General features: G+C 35.9%; 3 protein-coding genes across 17 annotated transcripts in view; all 3 read left to right on the top strand.

The window, feature by feature from the left end:
• Nucleotides 1–778: 778 nt before the first annotated feature.
• Nucleotides 779–8,964, top strand: LOC128895709 (ankyrin repeat domain-containing protein 39-like). Of its 4 annotated transcripts, none has more exons than XM_054158550.1 (3): nt 779–1,210; nt 1,983–2,207; nt 6,977–7,120. In XM_054158550.1, the coding sequence occupies exons 1-3, from the start codon at nt 1,129–1,131 to the stop codon at nt 6,982–6,984; spliced, it is 315 nt and encodes a 104-aa protein (XP_054014525.1). In that variant the 5' UTR covers nt 779–1,128; the 3' UTR covers nt 6,985–7,120. The 4 variants fall into 4 exon arrangements, with proteins under 4 accessions (XP_054014525.1, XP_054014526.1, XP_054014524.1 ...); XM_054158551.1 differs by lacking the exon at nt 6,977–7,120 and adding an exon at nt 5,237–5,376 and having other exon boundaries at nt 784–1,210; nt 1,983–2,203; XM_054158549.1 differs by lacking the exon at nt 6,977–7,120 and adding an exon at nt 5,237–5,402 and having other exon boundaries at nt 860–1,210.
• Nucleotides 2,214–4,739, top strand: LOC128895705 (uncharacterized). The gene is made up of 2 exons (XM_054158537.1): nt 2,214–3,954; nt 4,099–4,739. Exons 1-2 carry the CDS (start codon nt 3,462–3,464, stop codon nt 4,443–4,445), a joined length of 840 nt encoding a protein of 279 aa, XP_054014512.1. The 5' UTR covers nt 2,214–3,461; the 3' UTR covers nt 4,446–4,739.
• Nucleotides 8,965–9,119: 155 nt separating the features above from the next.
• Nucleotides 9,120–18,883, top strand: part of LOC128895685 (nuclear receptor coactivator 2) — a 140,627-nt gene continuing 130,863 nt past the window's right edge. For all 12 annotated transcript variants that reach the window (XM_054158503.1, XM_054158502.1, XM_054158488.1 and 9 more), the window contains exons 1-2: nt 9,120–9,632; nt 12,445–13,615. In XM_054158503.1, the coding sequence (XP_054014478.1) occupies nt 13,587–13,615 (29 nt within the window). In that variant the 5' untranslated portion in view covers nt 9,120–9,632; nt 12,445–13,586. The remainder of the gene's footprint in view (nt 9,633–12,444; nt 13,616–18,883) is intronic.

The raw sequence follows: 18,883 nt of genomic DNA, 5'->3' as shown, positions 1-18,883 counted from the left end.
TTAATACAGTATTTAAACATTTATCTGCTTTTATTTATCTGAAGCAGTAATTGTAGTCGCTCTTGTTAGTGGGGCCATCTAGCAATAATAGTTGGGAACTAATTTCACTAAAAACTTGGGCGTTTTGCCACCGATGGCGCCACTGATGCTAAAAAAAAACAGTATTAAATAAAATATTTAAAAAAATGATAAATTGGCAAAATCACACATACGCTCACCATTTTATTATTTTCTAGACTTATTAGTTTATTTTATTTTATGTTAGTTATAAGAAAAATGAGATATTAAATCAGTGTTCGTTTAACCAATGAGATTATTGGTGAATTCTGTTTGTGTGCACCAAATTAACCAATCACTGTAAAGTTTTAATGCAATTAAACAACAACTATTGCATGTAATTTTAATTGAAAAAGATTACAGACACATGTTGTTTAATATTATCAAAATTTATAAACGTTAACCAGAGATTATAGTTTAGGGTATGCGCACTTTCGTAATTTTTGTATGTGCTGCATCGTACACCTATTCTTTTGCGATTGAGATTTAACTTTGAAATAATTACGTACAAGACTTCTTTTAGATTGAAAATCCTCGACAGTGCTCGATGTAATAGTTTGTTTTCTCAATCACTCTTCATAATCACTGTTAAATCACAACAAAATTTTTGGTTAAGGTAATTTTGGTTGGTTATCAGGTAAGTTAATACATTATTTAATTAAGGTTAATGACATCAATTAATTCTAAAACAAGAAACCAATGGATATTTTCGATTTATACGAGAATCAAATAATTCTAGAAAACTTTTCGATTATTCTTATATTTGTTTAAGCATAAATAAGTTACAAGTTACTTTTTATCTATCAAAACATATAGAGCATGATTTTACTTTGATGAAAAACGTTTCATAGTTGTTCTATTTGTAATATTAGACGTTTTCACAAAATGAAACTTCTTTCATTTGTCGATGCAAAATATTGTGTGTTTCAATATTTAAGATTCTAAGTTGAACTCTTGTATATGCTGCTTAACACCTTAATAATATCTACAATGTAAACAAGATTAAATCTTTGCATGTAAACATATTTCAAATAAGTATATAACAAAATTTGTTGTAGAACACTATTACAGATGCCATACATTTTGGTACGTGGTAATCTTGCATCATATGGTCATAGATATCCATGGAGGGTTTTAGTATCAGGTCTTAAAGGTATAGTGCTTTTTAGAAGTTCGAGCTTTTTACCATCATTCATTTTTGTTCATTAATATTATAATGGATTCAGAAATTTGGTACTACATGCGCAGCACAGTACATTAAATCAAGTTGGAAGTAAAGTTATAACTAGAACATTTAATATGTAACAATAAGTAATTCAATACAGCAAGATGTATTATCAGTGAACAAAATTTAATCATGCTTCCTGCTTTACTGTAAAATAATTTGATAGTATATCTTACATATAAATTTCGTAAACCCATTATATGAAAAAGAGGTTAAAAAGATATTCCTTTGCAAAAAGAAATTTGTTTTCAGAAATATAACGCAAGAATCATTTTCATTCATTCATACTGTTTCTATTACTTATAATTTTTTCGAATATTTTCGAATTATTGTTTTCCAATTCCTCGTCTAAAAACTATCAAATATTAAATATAATTTGTCGTTAAATAAAAATGGTGATTGGTTATGACAAATTGCGTTCGTTCTATCAACGATTTATTTTAAAATCGAATTTCTGTATGAATCACGATATTACGCGTGTGTTATCAGTGATTTATAGTTTTCTTTTTTTTTTTATAAACATACGATCTGATACGATAAAGAGATAAAGTGAATCACGTAGATCATGATTCGAAATCGAGTACGGAATTTTTCGTTCGAAACATTGAAGCCTTCTTTGACTTTCGTCGGTTTCAATATATATGGTGTACGTAAGAATCGAATCGTTGAAAACGAATGATTTAAAATAATTGTGTTGTAGCATCAGACATAGAACAACTGACTCGTTTTGCTTCTGGGGGATATTGCGATGACTCGACAATAGTATACTTGCAACATCCTTGTGTGATATTAACAGCTTTAGAGGTTCTTGGTTATAAAGTCGTCGCATCCTCGAGTACCAGTGTTAAACAAGACTATAATGAATACATGTGGACTATGAGAAAAGATTTTACCGAGCCTGAACCCGAACCTGTTATTAAGGCAGGTATGATGTACTATTGATTATTATCGTTTCGATTGTACGATCGAATTCGTTATACATCGAATAAATAGTATATGTGGTTTTCCTTGTGTAAAAGATGAATGGGTTTATTATATTTATTTTTTTACCTGAAAATTAGAATTTTATAAATTTGACGAAGTAACCACATGATGTGGTACTATTTAAGTTAAAAACAAGAGGAAAGAATGTTATCAAATATCCATGTGTGTATGTGTGTGTAAAAGATTAAGCATTACAATAATTTTTTTTTTTTTTTATTTTTTTAAAACGTAAATGATATTGAATACATATCGTAATCAAATTACAATCTGATATTCTTTTTTTACCGACTTGTTTATTCGTTTTCGTACTTTTCTGTTAGAGTTCTCTACTTGTAGAACGTTGATTAAAGTTCTAACGTTAATGTTTCGTATGATACGGTTATAGTGTAACTTTCGTATCTTTGAACAGGTGTTTTTTGTACGATCATTGAGATTTACCAATTTATACGAGATTTTAATATATCTTATAAAATATAACGAACTATAAGAGACTTGTTTAGTGTTCGTTGGCAGCACATTATTCTCGTAGGAATGCCAAGAAACACGAGTATGTTTTTATACAGGTTATGTGTGGTGGTAACTGACATTTTAATTTGATGCCAGATATGACAGATCAAATGCTTCGTATTAAATAACGATTGTTTTATCTGATAGTGACGTATACCGTGTATTATTTAATGTGATGTACGCATAAAGCTTTTGTTATTGCGTAAATCAGTACCACCAGATTCTCTCCACATTATTAATTTCTATTAATCTTGATTAGAAACGTGAAATGTTTAATTGTACGATTATTGCTCTCTTTTTTCGGAGAGTAAACTTGTTAAATTGAAGTTATAAAAGTGACCTTGAGAAATAATTTAAAAAGAATACATTTGAAAGTTCATCTTACGGTGATTTATAAGTTACTAAAATTTGAATTACATGTTTTATGCTGTGCTTTTAATGTATCTATGATCATAGTGCAAAATTATATTGTATTAAAATTTTGGTACTTCTCAAGTTTCGTGTTTATTGTATTGTATACTAGTAGAATGTATTTTAGTTTTGATTCCGTATAAGAACAATATATAATGTAATATTTACAATAAAAAAAGGGACATTTACTTTTTATTATATTAAATAATATTTGTATGCCAACTGAAAAAATAACAAAATATAAGAAGTGCATAGTGTGAAATATTGCAAGTAAATCATGGTAAAAAAACGTGGAATTGTGTGGAATTATTACGATAAGAAGATGGCTGGTTCTCAGGTGATTGCATTTTGTAAATTTTGCAATCAGTCGTATATTCAGAATGCTACTCGAATGGAACGACATATGGAAAGGTGTCCAAAGTGCCCAGAAGATATCAAACAACAATTCATACAAGTAGCTCATAACAAGAAACATAAAGCTAACAATCTTGATAATAAAATAAACAATGGTTGGCCAAAGCAGGAATCATCTGTAGATCACAGTATAACTGATAATGAATTGGATGATTTGGATGATTGGAATTATAGAAATCAGTCTTATTCGAATGAAGCATCTAATATAGTACAACAAAATATGGATCTGGTGATACAAAATACAGAGCAAACTTGGGCAAATCGAAATAGCACAGTCGAAAACAATGATACGGATACAAGTTCAGTCAATAGGAATTGGGAAACAAATCAGAATGATACTGGATCTGTTGTACCTGGTAATATGAAAAGATCTTCTCTTACCAAAGTTCTAAGTTATAAACTTAGTTTTAGGTTACATTTAGATGGATTACATAATACAATTAGATCTCAGAGAGTTATTTAATACAAATGTTTAAGGAATTTTTGAATATGTCATATAGCTGGACCTGAGGAAAGGACAGGTTTGGTTCATCAGAGGAAATCGTATAATCCTAGAAGAATATCTCAATGGCCAATTTCTTCCATGCATGCATCCGATTGTTCACCTTTGCAAAGCAAAATATACCAGGAGCAGTTATTAGAAAGACGTGCCTTAAGAAGAGCTGCAGAATTGGAATTACGACGTAAAACATTGGAATTAGAAAGGTTCCAATGGGAGTATGAAAGAGATAAAATTCAAACTGAAGTTCGTTGGGCACATGAAACCCGTATGATGCAACTTAAAGAAGAACGAGAAAAACAAGCCATTGAACATAATAGAACAAGGACAATTTCACATGTGGTGTAACCAATTGTAAATAATGACTTATATCTACTGATAATGAACAATATTATCGCATCTCTGAAGTATAGAAACAGATTTTTATAGAAGATGAAACCATTCCTATTCAAACAAAATGCACAAAAAGATAGCAACAGAATATATAAAAATATATTATATGCTGTGTAAAGAATATGACTTATGTTTATAAATAATTTTTTATCGAAAGTTTTCATTTAACAATTGGAAAATATCTTTTAACTGCACTGAACCATGCGAATAAAAGAAGAATGTACTAATGTGCTTTTATAAACATTCAAATTTGTTGTTTGTATTTTATAGTATAATAAATTTAAATTTATTTTTTATATTTTAGTATGTATAATCCAATTTGTAAATGAAGCTAATATTAAAACAGTTTTATACAAATGATAAAAATCCATATACATCTCGATTAATCTTTATGTATTTGAAAAACTAGTTTTCATTTATACTGTGTATTTCTTGAGTAATGTTGTTGAAGTAGTATTTTAGATAAATAAATTTTTGATGTCATTAAAAGTAACGAACAATGCACATATTATGTTGACTTCTTTCCTCTTTTGTAACTTATAAATAAGTATATATTCGAGTAATAATGTCTATCAAGAACATTAATTTTTTTCATTAGTTAAAGTACATAAAATAAGAGATTAAAAAATAGAACGCAAGATTCTGTTTACACAAGGGTGACACGAGAAAAATGATATCCGACGGTATGAGATTAGGTTAGATGTTTTTGCAATAATACCATAGACATAATATTTTTCTTTTAACAGTAAAAGACAACGAAGTCTAACAACCCTTTCAGTTCAACAATGTCGCAATCAGGGAATGCTACAGCCGCAAAATTAACCACCGTAATGAGCGACGAGAATTACTATTACGTCGGCGTAAAAGCATCCCCTTTTGCGAGTGATTGTGTTGTCTTCGGCTTAAATTCGGACGAAATTTTGGCTCTCTCCAAGCGCTTTCCAAACTCTGGTACAGATGTGGTCAACGGCGTTATGATCAAAGGTTAACATCAACCATTTTTATATACATTTTGTTTAAAAAGTTAATGTAGTTTAATTGCTACATTTTCTTCGTGTAAAAATTTACGTGACTTAAGAAGCTCGATATGTTTCAAATCAAAGTCTTTGTACATATGAATATTAATTGAAATCTCTTAATTTATGACACGAAATTTATTTCAGGACCACCTTTTTGCATCATTAATGCCCTGGCAGAGTTAGGATATCGAGTTATCTGTAGTACAGGAGAGGCCGAGATACTCTGGACTCTGCAAAGAGAGCTATAAGATCAACAATTGTTCTCAGTATTAAAATTTGACAGACAGATATGTACATGCATATTTAAATTATGCAGGTGCAGTTGTCCATTATTAACGAAGTATTAAATTATTTACCAAAAATGCATACACAGAACACACGGATATGCGAATTAGTGTGTTCATTTTTGTTATTGTATTTCGATCGATACTTTTCAAACTTCCTTTAGGGATATGTGCCTTTTATAGGATGAATTTATATAAATAGACGTACAAGAATGATTTTTACCGATTTTCGTAAATTCGTAAAAATGTAGTTGACAGTAAATTGCAGTTATTTTGTATTGTTTTATACTTAAATTACAATAATCGAGTCCATAGATTGTTTTCTACTTCGATAACAATTAATAACAAAATTACGACAATGATAAGACTGTACGGGTACAATTTATGACATTTTCTACATTTCCTCCGATTAAAGTATTTTGTTACGGCCGTTCATTTATCCGACATGTAAAGTGGCATGAAAAGCAATTATCGAACGGATAGATACGCGAGTAGAATTATGTAACGTTATTTGCACATATAACAAAAATAATAATTTTAAATTTTATTTAATCTCTTTTAATTTACACAGAATCAAGATTCGCGAAAACATAGTGCAATATATTAATCTGCCTTGTGTTTAAACAATTTTAAGGCATTTTATACCCAGCTATTTTTACGATCGAATCATACCGTTTCGTATTATTGTTTTTTGAGTATATATTTGTAATCCTTATATTGATATGAAATATACGGAATCAAAACTATTGTTAATATTATGTAGTATGATAAAAGAATTTTTATTGCGACTAGCATTTATTGGATTAATATATTAATCAATAAGGCAGTAATTGTTAGCGCAGCATTACGCTTGTCGATGTGAAACAACTTGTAGCAATTAATTAAAGTGCTCTACTTATATACAAAGTAATTGAAAAATAATATTATTGTATAAAGGCCGATTTTCTGTAACGGCCTTATTTTCATAGGCATTTTCAATATTCTTACGAATTATAAAATTGTGTACACAACGGTGTAGACAATTTTTGCATATTTTGCATATTGACAATGAATGTTGATTAATTAAAGAATATAACGACGTACCATAATCTAAGAATATTTTCTAACACTTTCTTCGTGGCTCGAGTTTATATTTCTTTTAAAAAGGTTAAGTGTAACCTCTACTTTTTTGGTGAAATGTTAGGCAGGTGAGATTTATTCAGATACTCGTGACTACGCACACGATAAACATGGAACACAGTCATGGACATAATGATCAGAATGTATGCTGCAGTTCGGGTAACGACCTCGGTATTCGTCAATCTCTCGTAGAAATGGAGTTTGAACGTGGTATATGGTATGCAGGTAAACAATTAAAGTGTAACTGATGTTATTGACTCTTGTAAACATGTTGTAGAGGACTTGTTCTGAAATTATGTAATTTTTAGCGCAATATAACGATTTGGACCGTGTGAAAACCTTGCTGAAGAAAGGTATTTCAGCCAATGTCGAAGATTCCGCGGGATATACAGCTTTACATTACGCATCTCGAAACGGACATTACGAAATGTGCAAAATATTGTTGGAGAACGATGCGAAAGTTAATGCACGGACTCATTGTGGGCACGCTACTGCTCTGCATAGAGCAGCAATGCAAGGTCACGTTAACATTGTTCAACTTTTATTGAAATCCGGCGCAGACTCTAATTTAAAAGATGTAGATGGTTACACTGCTTTACATAGAGCATTTATAGCTCGTTCGGAGTCTGTTTGCAAACTTTTGATACCATGCACAAACTTAACATTGTTGAGTAACAATCAACAAAGTGCAGAACAATTGGCAAAGGAAAACTGTCCTAACATCTTACCATTTTTATCCGAATACATAAATACAGAATGATAAATCAAGGACAATCAATAAACCATACAGTTTATTTACCACAAGAAGGTGAATGTATAAAAACAAAATCGTAGAATCAAAAAAAAAAAAAAAAAAAAAAAACTCGAGCATATTAGCAAAGTTAAAGAAACTATCAGTGTGAATAATATACATAAATGTATTTTTAATGTTAATAAATTCTCCTGACCCCTATGTATAAAAATTGTTGGGAACGCTATGAAAAATAAATTCGCAAAGTAAATGTATGTACACTGATAAATATCTTGAAAACTTAATGTGACGAATAAGAGTAAAGATATATTCGATACCGTTCTTTCGATAATTACGATACAAATAAGAAGAAAAGTTGTCGAAAAATACAATCGTCGACTAATAAATGTATTAGTTATCCTTCTTTGTTACATATACTCATCGTTTAAATTAGCTTGACAATTTGCCCGTTATCGAACTAAATAAGTAATATGCATCAAGCTTCGTGAAGTTTCATTTTACGACATAGGACGATACTTTTTCTTCGTAATAGAGAAACGAATACCGATAAGAAAGGAATGCACGCGTTATTCGATCAAGCGATAAAGGAATAAATTTACAAATAAAGCCGATGGATGTGCGTCGTTGTATTCGTCTCGTTCCATGTGCTCGTCGTCCGTCGGCCGTCGGAACGGAGAGGGGTCGTGCACTTGATATTGAATCGTTCGTGCCCGGTCGTTTCCTCTCGGCGAGGCTCGGTAATCGTCGTGAAAATTCGACGGTACTCGATGAGTTGCGGTACGCGGAGCGCAGTACGGCCGCCGGAGCCCCCTCGCGATAAATGGTGCTGCCACCTACCGGAACACCTCCCGTCTTCTGTACGACTGCAATCGTTGCATGGAGTCAGTCGTTTCACGAATACCGCGGGTGGTTTGCGCGAAGGCTCGCCGCCGCCTTTAGCCGTTCCGCGACGGGATCGTCCGTCGTTTCGCGGTCCGAGGTTTCGTCTGCGTGTCTTCGACCACCTTTTCCCGCTTTGGAATTCCGGTGCGATTTTGCTCGTCGATTTGAGTGACAATCGCGAGCGATGTAACCGTGCCCTGACGTCACACGGCTAATCAAGTGCACACACGAACGCAAACACTGGCGCGCGCGCGCCTGCCACTCGTGTCCGTATACAGTGTATACTATACACGGACGGCCTGCGTAGCTGCGTGCAGTATACTACGTGCGAACACGTATAGGGCCGTGCACACGAGCGAAACCGATAGAGCTCGAAGAAGAGGGAAACAGCGTGATCACGAAAGATAGAGGAGAAAGAACGGAAACTGTGAAGATAAGAAAGAAAGAAAGAGATATACATATATATGTATATGTATATATATACATGTTAATATATATATATATATATATATATACAGAAGCGTATATATGTTTGATATCGAGAGAACGGTGTTAGAGAAAAGGAGTGAGGCGTAAGAGACGTATACACGGAGGACATTTCACACTTGCACACGTCTGGTACGCGCTTGCGAGCCTTTCGCTTTATAAAACATTACATGCCCAGGTATTACACGGGAAAAGACGAGTCAGTGTGTGCCCCGGACGTTCCGAGATACACGACGGATCGACTTTTCTCGAACGTCGTTGTTTTTGTGGCCCGTGCTTGCGAGGGATTTCACGTTTTCACGACACGTGCAAGACAAAGCTGTGAAATCGAATAAAGAAGACGGAGAAAGAGCGAGAGAGAGAAGTGTCTACATCTCGTGGCGCCCCGTTGTGTTTTTCTACGGAAAGCTGAGCTCAAGAACCTGCCGTCGTGAACTTTCCGAATGGAAAGAAAGAGGGATTTACGCGACCATGATAAATAATATAAAATCCTTCTCGGGCGGCTCGTGATACAGAATCGGCGAAATTCAACGAAGAGGCGAGGGAGGACCTTGAATGGACCGACACCGATGGATGGACAAGTTTTATCCCAATCGAACCGGTTAGTGTAATAATTTTGTGTTTATCGTTCGACATTTTTCCTCGCTACTGTTACGTGTGAATTTTTTTTGATCGTAAGCACGGGATTGCGCGTGTGTCTGTGACATGGCTGCGGGTGTACGTTGTTTCGTGCAATAATAAGAAAGTGGGGTCTCCGCGTTCCGTTTTTATTAACTTGTCGGACGGTCCACTGCTTTGAGAGTCAAGTTCGTCGCGCTTCGCTGTACGCGCCGTGTCTGGCGGTCGCGCGCGCGCATACTTGCTCGCGCTTTCGGTCGCGCTACGCGACAAGCTTTCTATTCGAAGCGAGATGAAACGTTTCCTCTTCGTGTTATCGAGAACCATTGCTAAGGGTTAACATCGAATTAACCGACGGTTACATCGTTCCTTCTACGAGACTATCGACGGATCCTTGAACGTTTCGTTCGAACGCGCACGAGTACGGCTACTCGTGGCGAAAGATGTATTCGATTCGATTATTCGTGGTTTCATAACCTTAAAGATCGAGGTCGAAGGAGACGATAGAAAAATTAGGCGGTAAAAGATGGGAGAAGCAATCGAGTGAATGATTTCTTTGATATATTTATTTTCTTTTCTTTTTATCCGTGACGTCTTTACATAGAATTAACTCGAATAATTGTATCGAGAGGTTAAGCCTGTAGAAAACTTGTTTCTCTTTTCATCGTGCGACGATAGCAGACGAGAAAGCGAAACAAAGTCGGTGATAGGAATAATAACGAAAAATAAGAGTACTTTATCACGGGTATTTCAATCGTTTAATAGAATTTTTCGTTCACGTGTGACACGTAACAATCGCGAGTGACAGAGATGAACGATAAATGGATACACAGCGAGAACGTTGTTTCGATGTTTACCGTTTTTACGCATTAATATGATTCTTAATCTTTATGTAAAAGAACTTTATCGCGCGAATATTTCGCTACTGTTCCCCGCGAATATATTTTCGCGTGTTTATCTCGAGCTGTCAGCTTAACCCTTTCGTTCTGAAATTCTCGAAGACTCGAAAGATAGGATATTTTTATATTCGTATCAAGTGGCAAGTAATAAATTGATGAAAATAATTGAACATTTTAAACGTTTGAGAATCGTTATCGTGTTGTTTCCACTGCAAATATGTACGCGTATTTTGCATTGCATAGTTCTTATCGCGACGAAGTTATATAGATTTCGAAGCTTCGGTTACAGTAACACTTGTCGCTGTATCGTAATGGCATTTAAAGTGAAACGAATTTTTCAAGACCGAAGGAAACGGATGCGTATTCATTGATTCGAAGATATAGATGGCAGTAACAGTTTGTGAAATTATTCAAAATGCTTAGCCATATGGTTACAGTGGGAATGAAAGGGTTAAGCGTCGTCGACGATATCGATCAACTTTTCCTAAACGTGCCTCGTTCTACATATGTTTGGAAGCAGAATGGGGTGTGGACATGCGCGTATACGGAGCATTGTATTAGTAGTGCGTCAAGTGCGACGCCATGTGATGCGCGAGATTATGATACAGCAATAAACGGTCCTCGGCTCGACCAATATTTCCCGCTTGTAAAAGATTTTCGAATTAACTCCATTAAGTATATAATCCGCTTATTATCTGGAACGGTAAAAATAGATGACGATAACTCCGTGAAACGGGACATTCGGCTGTCGCACGATATTGAACTTGGTCACACCTATACGTCGAAGAATCGATAAAAATACCCCCGGTTTCGTTTCGGACGCGGTCATTATATATCTGTATTTTTTGGGATTGTTAGTGTCGCATTAGAACGACAGGAGGACGACGAACATAATAAAAATCGAATAGTATTAATTTTTCACGAGCGCGAATTTTACAGATGATGATTTTATTTCATCGGTCTCACTTTACTATGTTATCCGCGGATGCATTGTAAAAATATCGAAAAGTCGTACATGTGGGGATAATTGTACCTACGGTAGCGTTTCCTTTAAATTGCTTGTGTTACATTATTCTCGTTGGAAATTCACATTAAGTCGTCTGGCCACCCTGAGCGCTCGCCAGAGGGATGCTATTCTTAGCAAAAAAAATTAATCAAGTAATCGCAAAAATCCAATTGCTACTCTCTTGCGACAAACTCCAGAAACAATCTAATATTTTTTTTCTTCTTTTTCACGTGCAACCTAAAGTATATAATGATGGGACAGCCCACGCGCGTTTCGTGCCGAGGGCCTTCGCTAAAATTTTCGAACCGCCGCCGTTTTTTTTTTTTGTTATCTCAAAAAATTTGTCATGTGTTCGCGAAACCGTTCTTTAGTATGTGTCGAAACATAAAAATATTTGTTTCTATATTTTCGCATTTATGAATTTTTTTTAAGAATTAGTACCCATCTGGCGAACGCTCAGGGTGGCCAGACGCCTTAATAATAAATTAAAGAATACTAGGATAATGCGTTTTGTCTTCTGCTATTGACATAGTGTGAGTGATCTGGGCACACGCTGTACGAGAGGTTAGAAAACGCGCGTTCAAATACAAACAGTACTGTAGTTTGTCTGAAAATAATTGATTTATATTACTTTATGATACAATATAAATATAATAGATATAATAACGATTAAAAATCAATGCTTAACACAATTTGTTTTTTATTTTGATATAAAATTGCGAACAATTGTAATATTTGAAATACTACGCCGGATCTACTACTACGTGAATCAAGCGCCAATAGTAACTCTATATTGACTTACAGCGTAACTGTAGAGCCTCCTTAAAAGTAATATTTCGTTTTCACTCGTTGCTCGTTACATCGTTCGCTAATAACGTTTTAATTGTCAGGATTCACAAGGTTACGAAGCTCTCCCCGAGACCCCGCAAAACGGAAGCTTGCCGAAGAGGACGAAACAAGCTTCCGGAGTTGGACCGCAACGAAACGATCCTCGAGGGAGATAATAATTCTTCGACGTTTGCGAGGAAGACGTCTTTTCCTTGGTAACTCCGGAAGAATTGCCTGTCGCTGAATATTTACAAGGGACTCCGCGTTTGGAAAGGGAATAGAAAACCGATCGTTCCCGGCCAGTGACAGCGACGGCTTAAACGAGAAAAAGGGAAACGACAGGGACGCTTAAGGTTTCTATTCTTCGCCGGTAGATTACGCGTACGGCTCGAGAAAAAGAGACGACACGGGAACGTCTTGGCTCGGACGCGAGTAGTGTGAACGAGTGGGTGAGAAAGTAACGTCGAAAAGTGAACACGATGTTCGACGATGGTGAGAAGGAAATGAAGGTGACGGTGCTCGGTCGATAAGAAGAGTTACGCGTAGTGCCAAGAAAGTAAATAGAGAGAGAGAGAGAGAAGAAGAAAAAAAGTGTACTCGGTTGGGGGATATTTTCGCGGCAGTGATCCCGGTCGACAGTGTCGTGAATATTTCAATGACAGAACCGAATGTCGGTAAACACAGTGGAAGGGTACGGCTAGGACAATGCGATTAAGAACACGCGTTCAGTGTGTGAGCGTCGCTCGAGGAAAGGAAACTATTCGTCTTCGCTGATCTCCGCGTTTGGTGACTTCGTACGAAATATTATTTTTGTGTTTCCTTTTATTTTACTTTCTTCCTCTCTCCCTCCCTCCCTGCCTACCATCTCTACCCGCGCGTGTTTCGTTTTCCGGACTCGCGAATCGAGGAACTCGAATCCCGAATCGCGCGGTTGTACACGAAATCGTCGGTTCGAATATTCCCGCGCATTGACGGATTGAGGAAGTGTCGAGTGGTGATACATCAGTGGTGCGTTTCATTCGTCGTCGAGTGGTGAATATCGCGCGTTGTTAGCGGTGCGAGGGTATGGTGAAGGGTGGTGGTGGTGGTGGTGGTGGTGGCAGATCGTGTGACAAGAAAACGTTCGTCTGTGACTCTTTAAACCATTACCACGGATCTCCCCCGGCATTTTGACTCCGCAGCCATCCTCGATGAGAGGAGGCACATGTCCATTGCTGCTGCTGAAAATGCAGGGTGAGTACTCCCTCTCTCGATTTTCACCTTTGCTCTTCGACCTTGTTTGTCATTCTATCGAACTAGGGATGTTCGATTCCGATTCGATTCTTTAGAAAATCGATTTTTTCAATCGATTCTTTGGTATTCGATTTGGTAATTATAGAGAGAACAGGTAGATCCTCATCGATTTCGATGATTTTTAAATATGTTGTAGAAATCAATCTTTTGAACAACTTTTTCCTATACATATAACCGTCGCTCGGCCTCAGTATCCGAGATATTTAGGAGGTATCGATTCTCTCATTCCGATTCAAGAATCGATTCCTTTCCGGTGAATCGAACATCCCTATATCGAACGAACGCGTTTACTCGTTTCGACCGATGGTCCTTTTTTATTTTTATTTTTCTTACCGACGCGTCGATGGCGCACGTGTCGTCAAAATGGCCACATTCCGCCGCGAATATTTACCAACGGATATTACCTTTTACTCGTCATCTATTGTTCGAACGAAACTTTGCCCACATCTGGTATTTATAGAGTTTGCACGTGTTCCACGCTGCGGGAGTTAAGATGTAAAGTAAATGGAACTGTTACTATAGTTGCTTAGCACAATTAACCTCTTAAGTGAGGAATTACGCGGGCGAAAGTTTTATACTCGGTTCCTTCGGGCTCTCGTCAGTCGCCATTGTCTGTTTCTACGGTATGTTACGGTTTCGGGCATTTTTCGTGATTCGAATGACTCTTAAGAAGGGAGTCTGGTCCAGCTAATGTATTTTTCTAATGCATATAACTTCCAGATATAATTAATTTTTGTTATTGAAACTTTTATATATATATATAAAGGACCTTTCAAAGAAGAAAATTTGACAGTGTAGATTTAATTTGAATGTATACATATATACAGGGTGTCCCAGTCTTAGTGATACAGCGCTCTAACTTCAAAACTATCATTCGAATGCAAAATTTCGAATATGGAAATTGCATGGTAAAGTGTGGCTCGTGTTTCAGCGAGATGGAATTTTTGTTAACTTTGTTATTTAACGAGATATGATGGTCAAGTTTCGTTTTTCAAATGGAACTATATATTTTGTTTGATACCATGCGATAGTACTTTTCAAGACGAATTTATTAAGCTTTAATGTACTTACCCGATTTTTATTAGTTTTCAAGCTATAACGCTTCAAAGTTTGCTAATTTTCGAGGAAAAATCTCGGCGGTTCCATTGATGCAGTAAGCACCATGCGGTTCTTAAAATCGATATACGGAGGGTCTCGCTTGAGATTCTTCCCATTTTCCTCCGTATCGATTTTAAGAACCGCATGGTGCTTACCGCATCAATGGGACCACTCGGGGCCGAACCGAGTTTTTTCCTTGAAAATTAGCAAACTTTGAAGCCGCCTATCTTCAAAACTAATAAAAAGCGGGTGAATACATTAAAGGTTAATGAATTTATCTTGGAAACTACTATCGCATGGTAGAAAAAATATATATAGTTCCAATTGAAGAACGAAACTTGACCATCATATCTCGTTACATAACAAAGTTAACAAAAACTCCTTTTCGCTGGAACATGAACCCCACTTTATCATGCAACTTCCATATTTGAAATTTTGCATTCGAGCGATAGTTTTGGAGTTAGAGTGCTGTATCACTAAAGCTGGGACACCCTGTAGATATAGTAGTCGCAAGGAAAGAATTCGGTGAAAACTGTGGGATACGTGGAGCCCTGGGAAAACATCTGATAGGAAAAAATTAGAAAATTTGTTTCTTTAGTAGGTACGTAAAATGCGTATGAATCTTAATTTGCAAGAAAAAATTGATAATTGGAAAAATGACGACATAAACATGAAAACGAACGATACATGTCGGTCGTTACTTTGCAATAACTTTATGCTATAATAATAATTCATTAAGAGCCGAGGTTCGTGAGCATATAAACTTAATTACCTTTAATTTAAGCGTTGAATCAAGTGAATCGGATAAAAATTTGATGAGCTATGCGTTCCACCGTTTTGACCGAATCCTTTTCTTGCGACTACTACATCTATACATATGTATACATTCAAATTAAATGTACACTGTTAAATTTTCTTCTTTTAACGTGCCTTTATATGTAAAAAAAAAGTTTCAATAACAAACATTCATTATATCTGGAAGTTAGATGCATTAGAAAAATACATTAGCTGGACCAGATTCCCCCCTTAATAATCCCCTTAATAATAATAAATACGAAATGTGGTTACTACGTCTTTGTTTTTATTGCATTTTCTCCGTACAATGGATCGGGAATATTTTGATAACCGTCGCACGAATTTTTTAATCGTCACGTTGGGCGGTACAGTGGTTGGCGTTGAATGTAGGTCACTCACAGAAGAGTACGTATCGTAATGTTTCACTTGCATCTACAATGATATCTGTGGGACTGAGTCGAGAGAGAGAGAGGGCAGGGAGGGTTCCTGAGGTCATCGTAGAATAAAAACGATATACATGCTTCTTACATGTGTCAGGTTAAATTAATGGACTGACTAAAGGGATTTGGTGCTCGGTTGCTTTGAAGTGTGTCTTGATTCGTGCTCACATGTCTGATGCATTCCGGAGCAATTTGGAATTTTACTTTTATTCCCTGGACGCTCCATTACTATTTTTCTCCGTTAAACTAATTAATTTTACACGCGTACATGTTTCTTACCATACACCGGGTAGAAATGAATTCTGTGGCTTTATTTACACGTGGATTGTTTCAACATTTAGTTTTCCAATTAACTTGAAAGTTGCACGGTTTTTCTTTATAAATAAATGATACATTTACCTTAGAAACAGAATTAATTTCTACACCTAATACTATTGTAATACATTTAAAGGAACGAGAGGTATGCGCATACTTATCGGTTCTTATTTCGAATTAAGTCAGACATTTCAAGAGTTATATAGGTCAAACGTATAATATATGGTTAAAATTTAAATTTTAGGAATCGTTGAATAATCGTTGCAAAAGAAATGCACGCGAATCACTTTCAATAATTCCGCCGTGATATTATCGGGTTAACGCTGTGCTCTTTATCTTCCATGCTTTTAAAAGCTCTAGTGCACGATATTGATCTCCAAGCTATGGTATTTCGCGATAAAGAACTTGAAAAGTGACGCAAACTGAGACAGGAAAAAAAGTAGCCTCTTTTTTTTTTTTTATATACTATAAACGCAACTCGCGTTACGCTGGCTTATCATTTATGGTAATTTGATATTCTTAATCTGAATTCCGATAAACGTTTACCAAACTCGGTTGTTTATCTCTGCGTTAGGTCTATTAAACAATTTAATAGAATGATGGTAATAGAATTCCAGGGAATGTTTCATTGTAAATATGTATATAAATGAACTTTACGCGTGTATATATTTAGAATGAAAGATTTATTTGGTAACATCAATCCTATCGTTCAATTTCTACTGGCGTATATATTCGGTATATATCGCGCGAAATTTTTTAAGCAACCTCATGCTCCATTCGCGTGCACCGAAATACAAAATTATATTCTCACAGGGAATGAGCAAAGGATAAGGGACGGTGCATCATCCGTCGTTATGTTTGAGTTAAAAAATTTAAGAGCTCTCCCTTTGAGAGGTTGAATTGTGCCGACACCTGCTGCCCCCTTTTTTTAATTTTTTACCGACGGAAACCTTTTGCATCCAACCTCTTCCAGCTTCCACTGAACCTATCTCGATCCGCCTACCTGAGAATGCCTCCTTCGTATCCCGAGAGCGCCTTCCGCATACACGCTCAGGTGTACGCTGCCTAAAACTATCTCGTTGCTTGTTTGTCGTACATCGCGGCTCTATCGATATTAATACTTTCTCCGGCGGTGTTTGTATAGGAAGTAGGTTCACGGTGGAACCTCGATTACTGCGCGGAATTTCTGCAATAATCGAGGTGATTTACATAATTTTTCCTTCCATTTTTCCACGCGATAAATAGAAGGAATATGCCGACAAGTGATCGTATAAAATTGACGTTATCGTTAAGAAACACGACTCAACGGGACACAGCTATCGTGTAGCGTGAAAACGATAGTAGCATTTTTAGACACTATTAGACAACCCGTTCGATAAGAAAGTTGCGTAATGATACATATTCCCTAGCTTTGTACTGCCGTTTCGTGCTACCGATACACAGTGCACTTGCGTAACAGCCGACGGGACTAATTCGAAACAGATGACACGAAACGTCAATGTATTCTCGCGTAAAAGTCTACGTACGATGTCGTATATATCTTCGCCAACTTTGAGCGGATCGACTTGAAATTTTCAGGCAATTGCTTCTGCCATTCTACATCTTCACACTTTATCTACCGGGCTATTTAAAAGCAGACTTTAACTAGCTGGTTATTGTTTCTCGCTTAATTCATATAGCTATTCATGTTTATTTTGTGTGCGACCCTTAACGGGCCACGCAAGGAACTTCCCGATTTCCGATTACAGCGCCATCTATCGCGAATAAAAAAAATGTTTGAAACTGGTGTTTCGAAAAGGTCTCATAGCCAGCTTTCACAGTGCATGATAAAAGATGAGGTGTTCCGTTAAAAAAATCATGTTGACCTTGACGTGACTTTGACCGGTCCTTTGAAGGTCAAATAACACGATCGTTCAATAGAATTTTTGAAATACTAAAACATTTCTCTAAACCATTTTTCCCACAAATGTTCCATTTTGGAAATATTTGACTGTTTCCATACTTTTAGAGCACCCTGTATGTATATATACATGTATTATATACGCATAAATATAATAATAATAATAATAATATATGTATATATATTATTTATTTCCGTTTAGTTATTCGCTCATAAATTTGTATTCTCCCATCTAGATTGCGTTATTGAGTTAAGTTTTCTTAAAAAAACTAAAAAATCACTGGACCGAATTAGAACAAAATCTAATCAGCTCTAAGTCAGATTGATACACATCGATTGCATCGTCGATCATTTTGATCTCGCTATTAGTTTTTTTTAGAAAACGTTAACGAAAAATTTGTTTACATACGTACATACATACGCGCGCGCGCGCGCGCGCACGAACAATTTGTTAACAATAGGCTAAAATTACTGCAATGACCTTGAAACATGGAGATCTGCTAAAAAATCGATTTTTCATTTTAGGGGCAAATACAATAACTTCCCTATAAATCGGGAAGTTAATTAAAAAAAAAAAAAAAAAAGAATTTTCTACAGTAGCATATGCCAATCTAGCCTGTACAACAATAAGTCCTCCGTACTGTTACTAGTTACATTGAA

The sequence above is a fragment of the Hylaeus anthracinus genome, unplaced genomic scaffold (genome assembly GCF_026225885.1).
Source record: "Hylaeus anthracinus isolate JK02 unplaced genomic scaffold, UHH_iyHylAnth1.0_haploid 5, whole genome shotgun sequence".
Classification (NCBI taxonomy): domain Eukaryota; kingdom Metazoa; phylum Arthropoda; class Insecta; order Hymenoptera; family Colletidae; genus Hylaeus; species Hylaeus anthracinus.
This window is presented reverse-complemented; position numbering and strand designations above follow the sequence as displayed.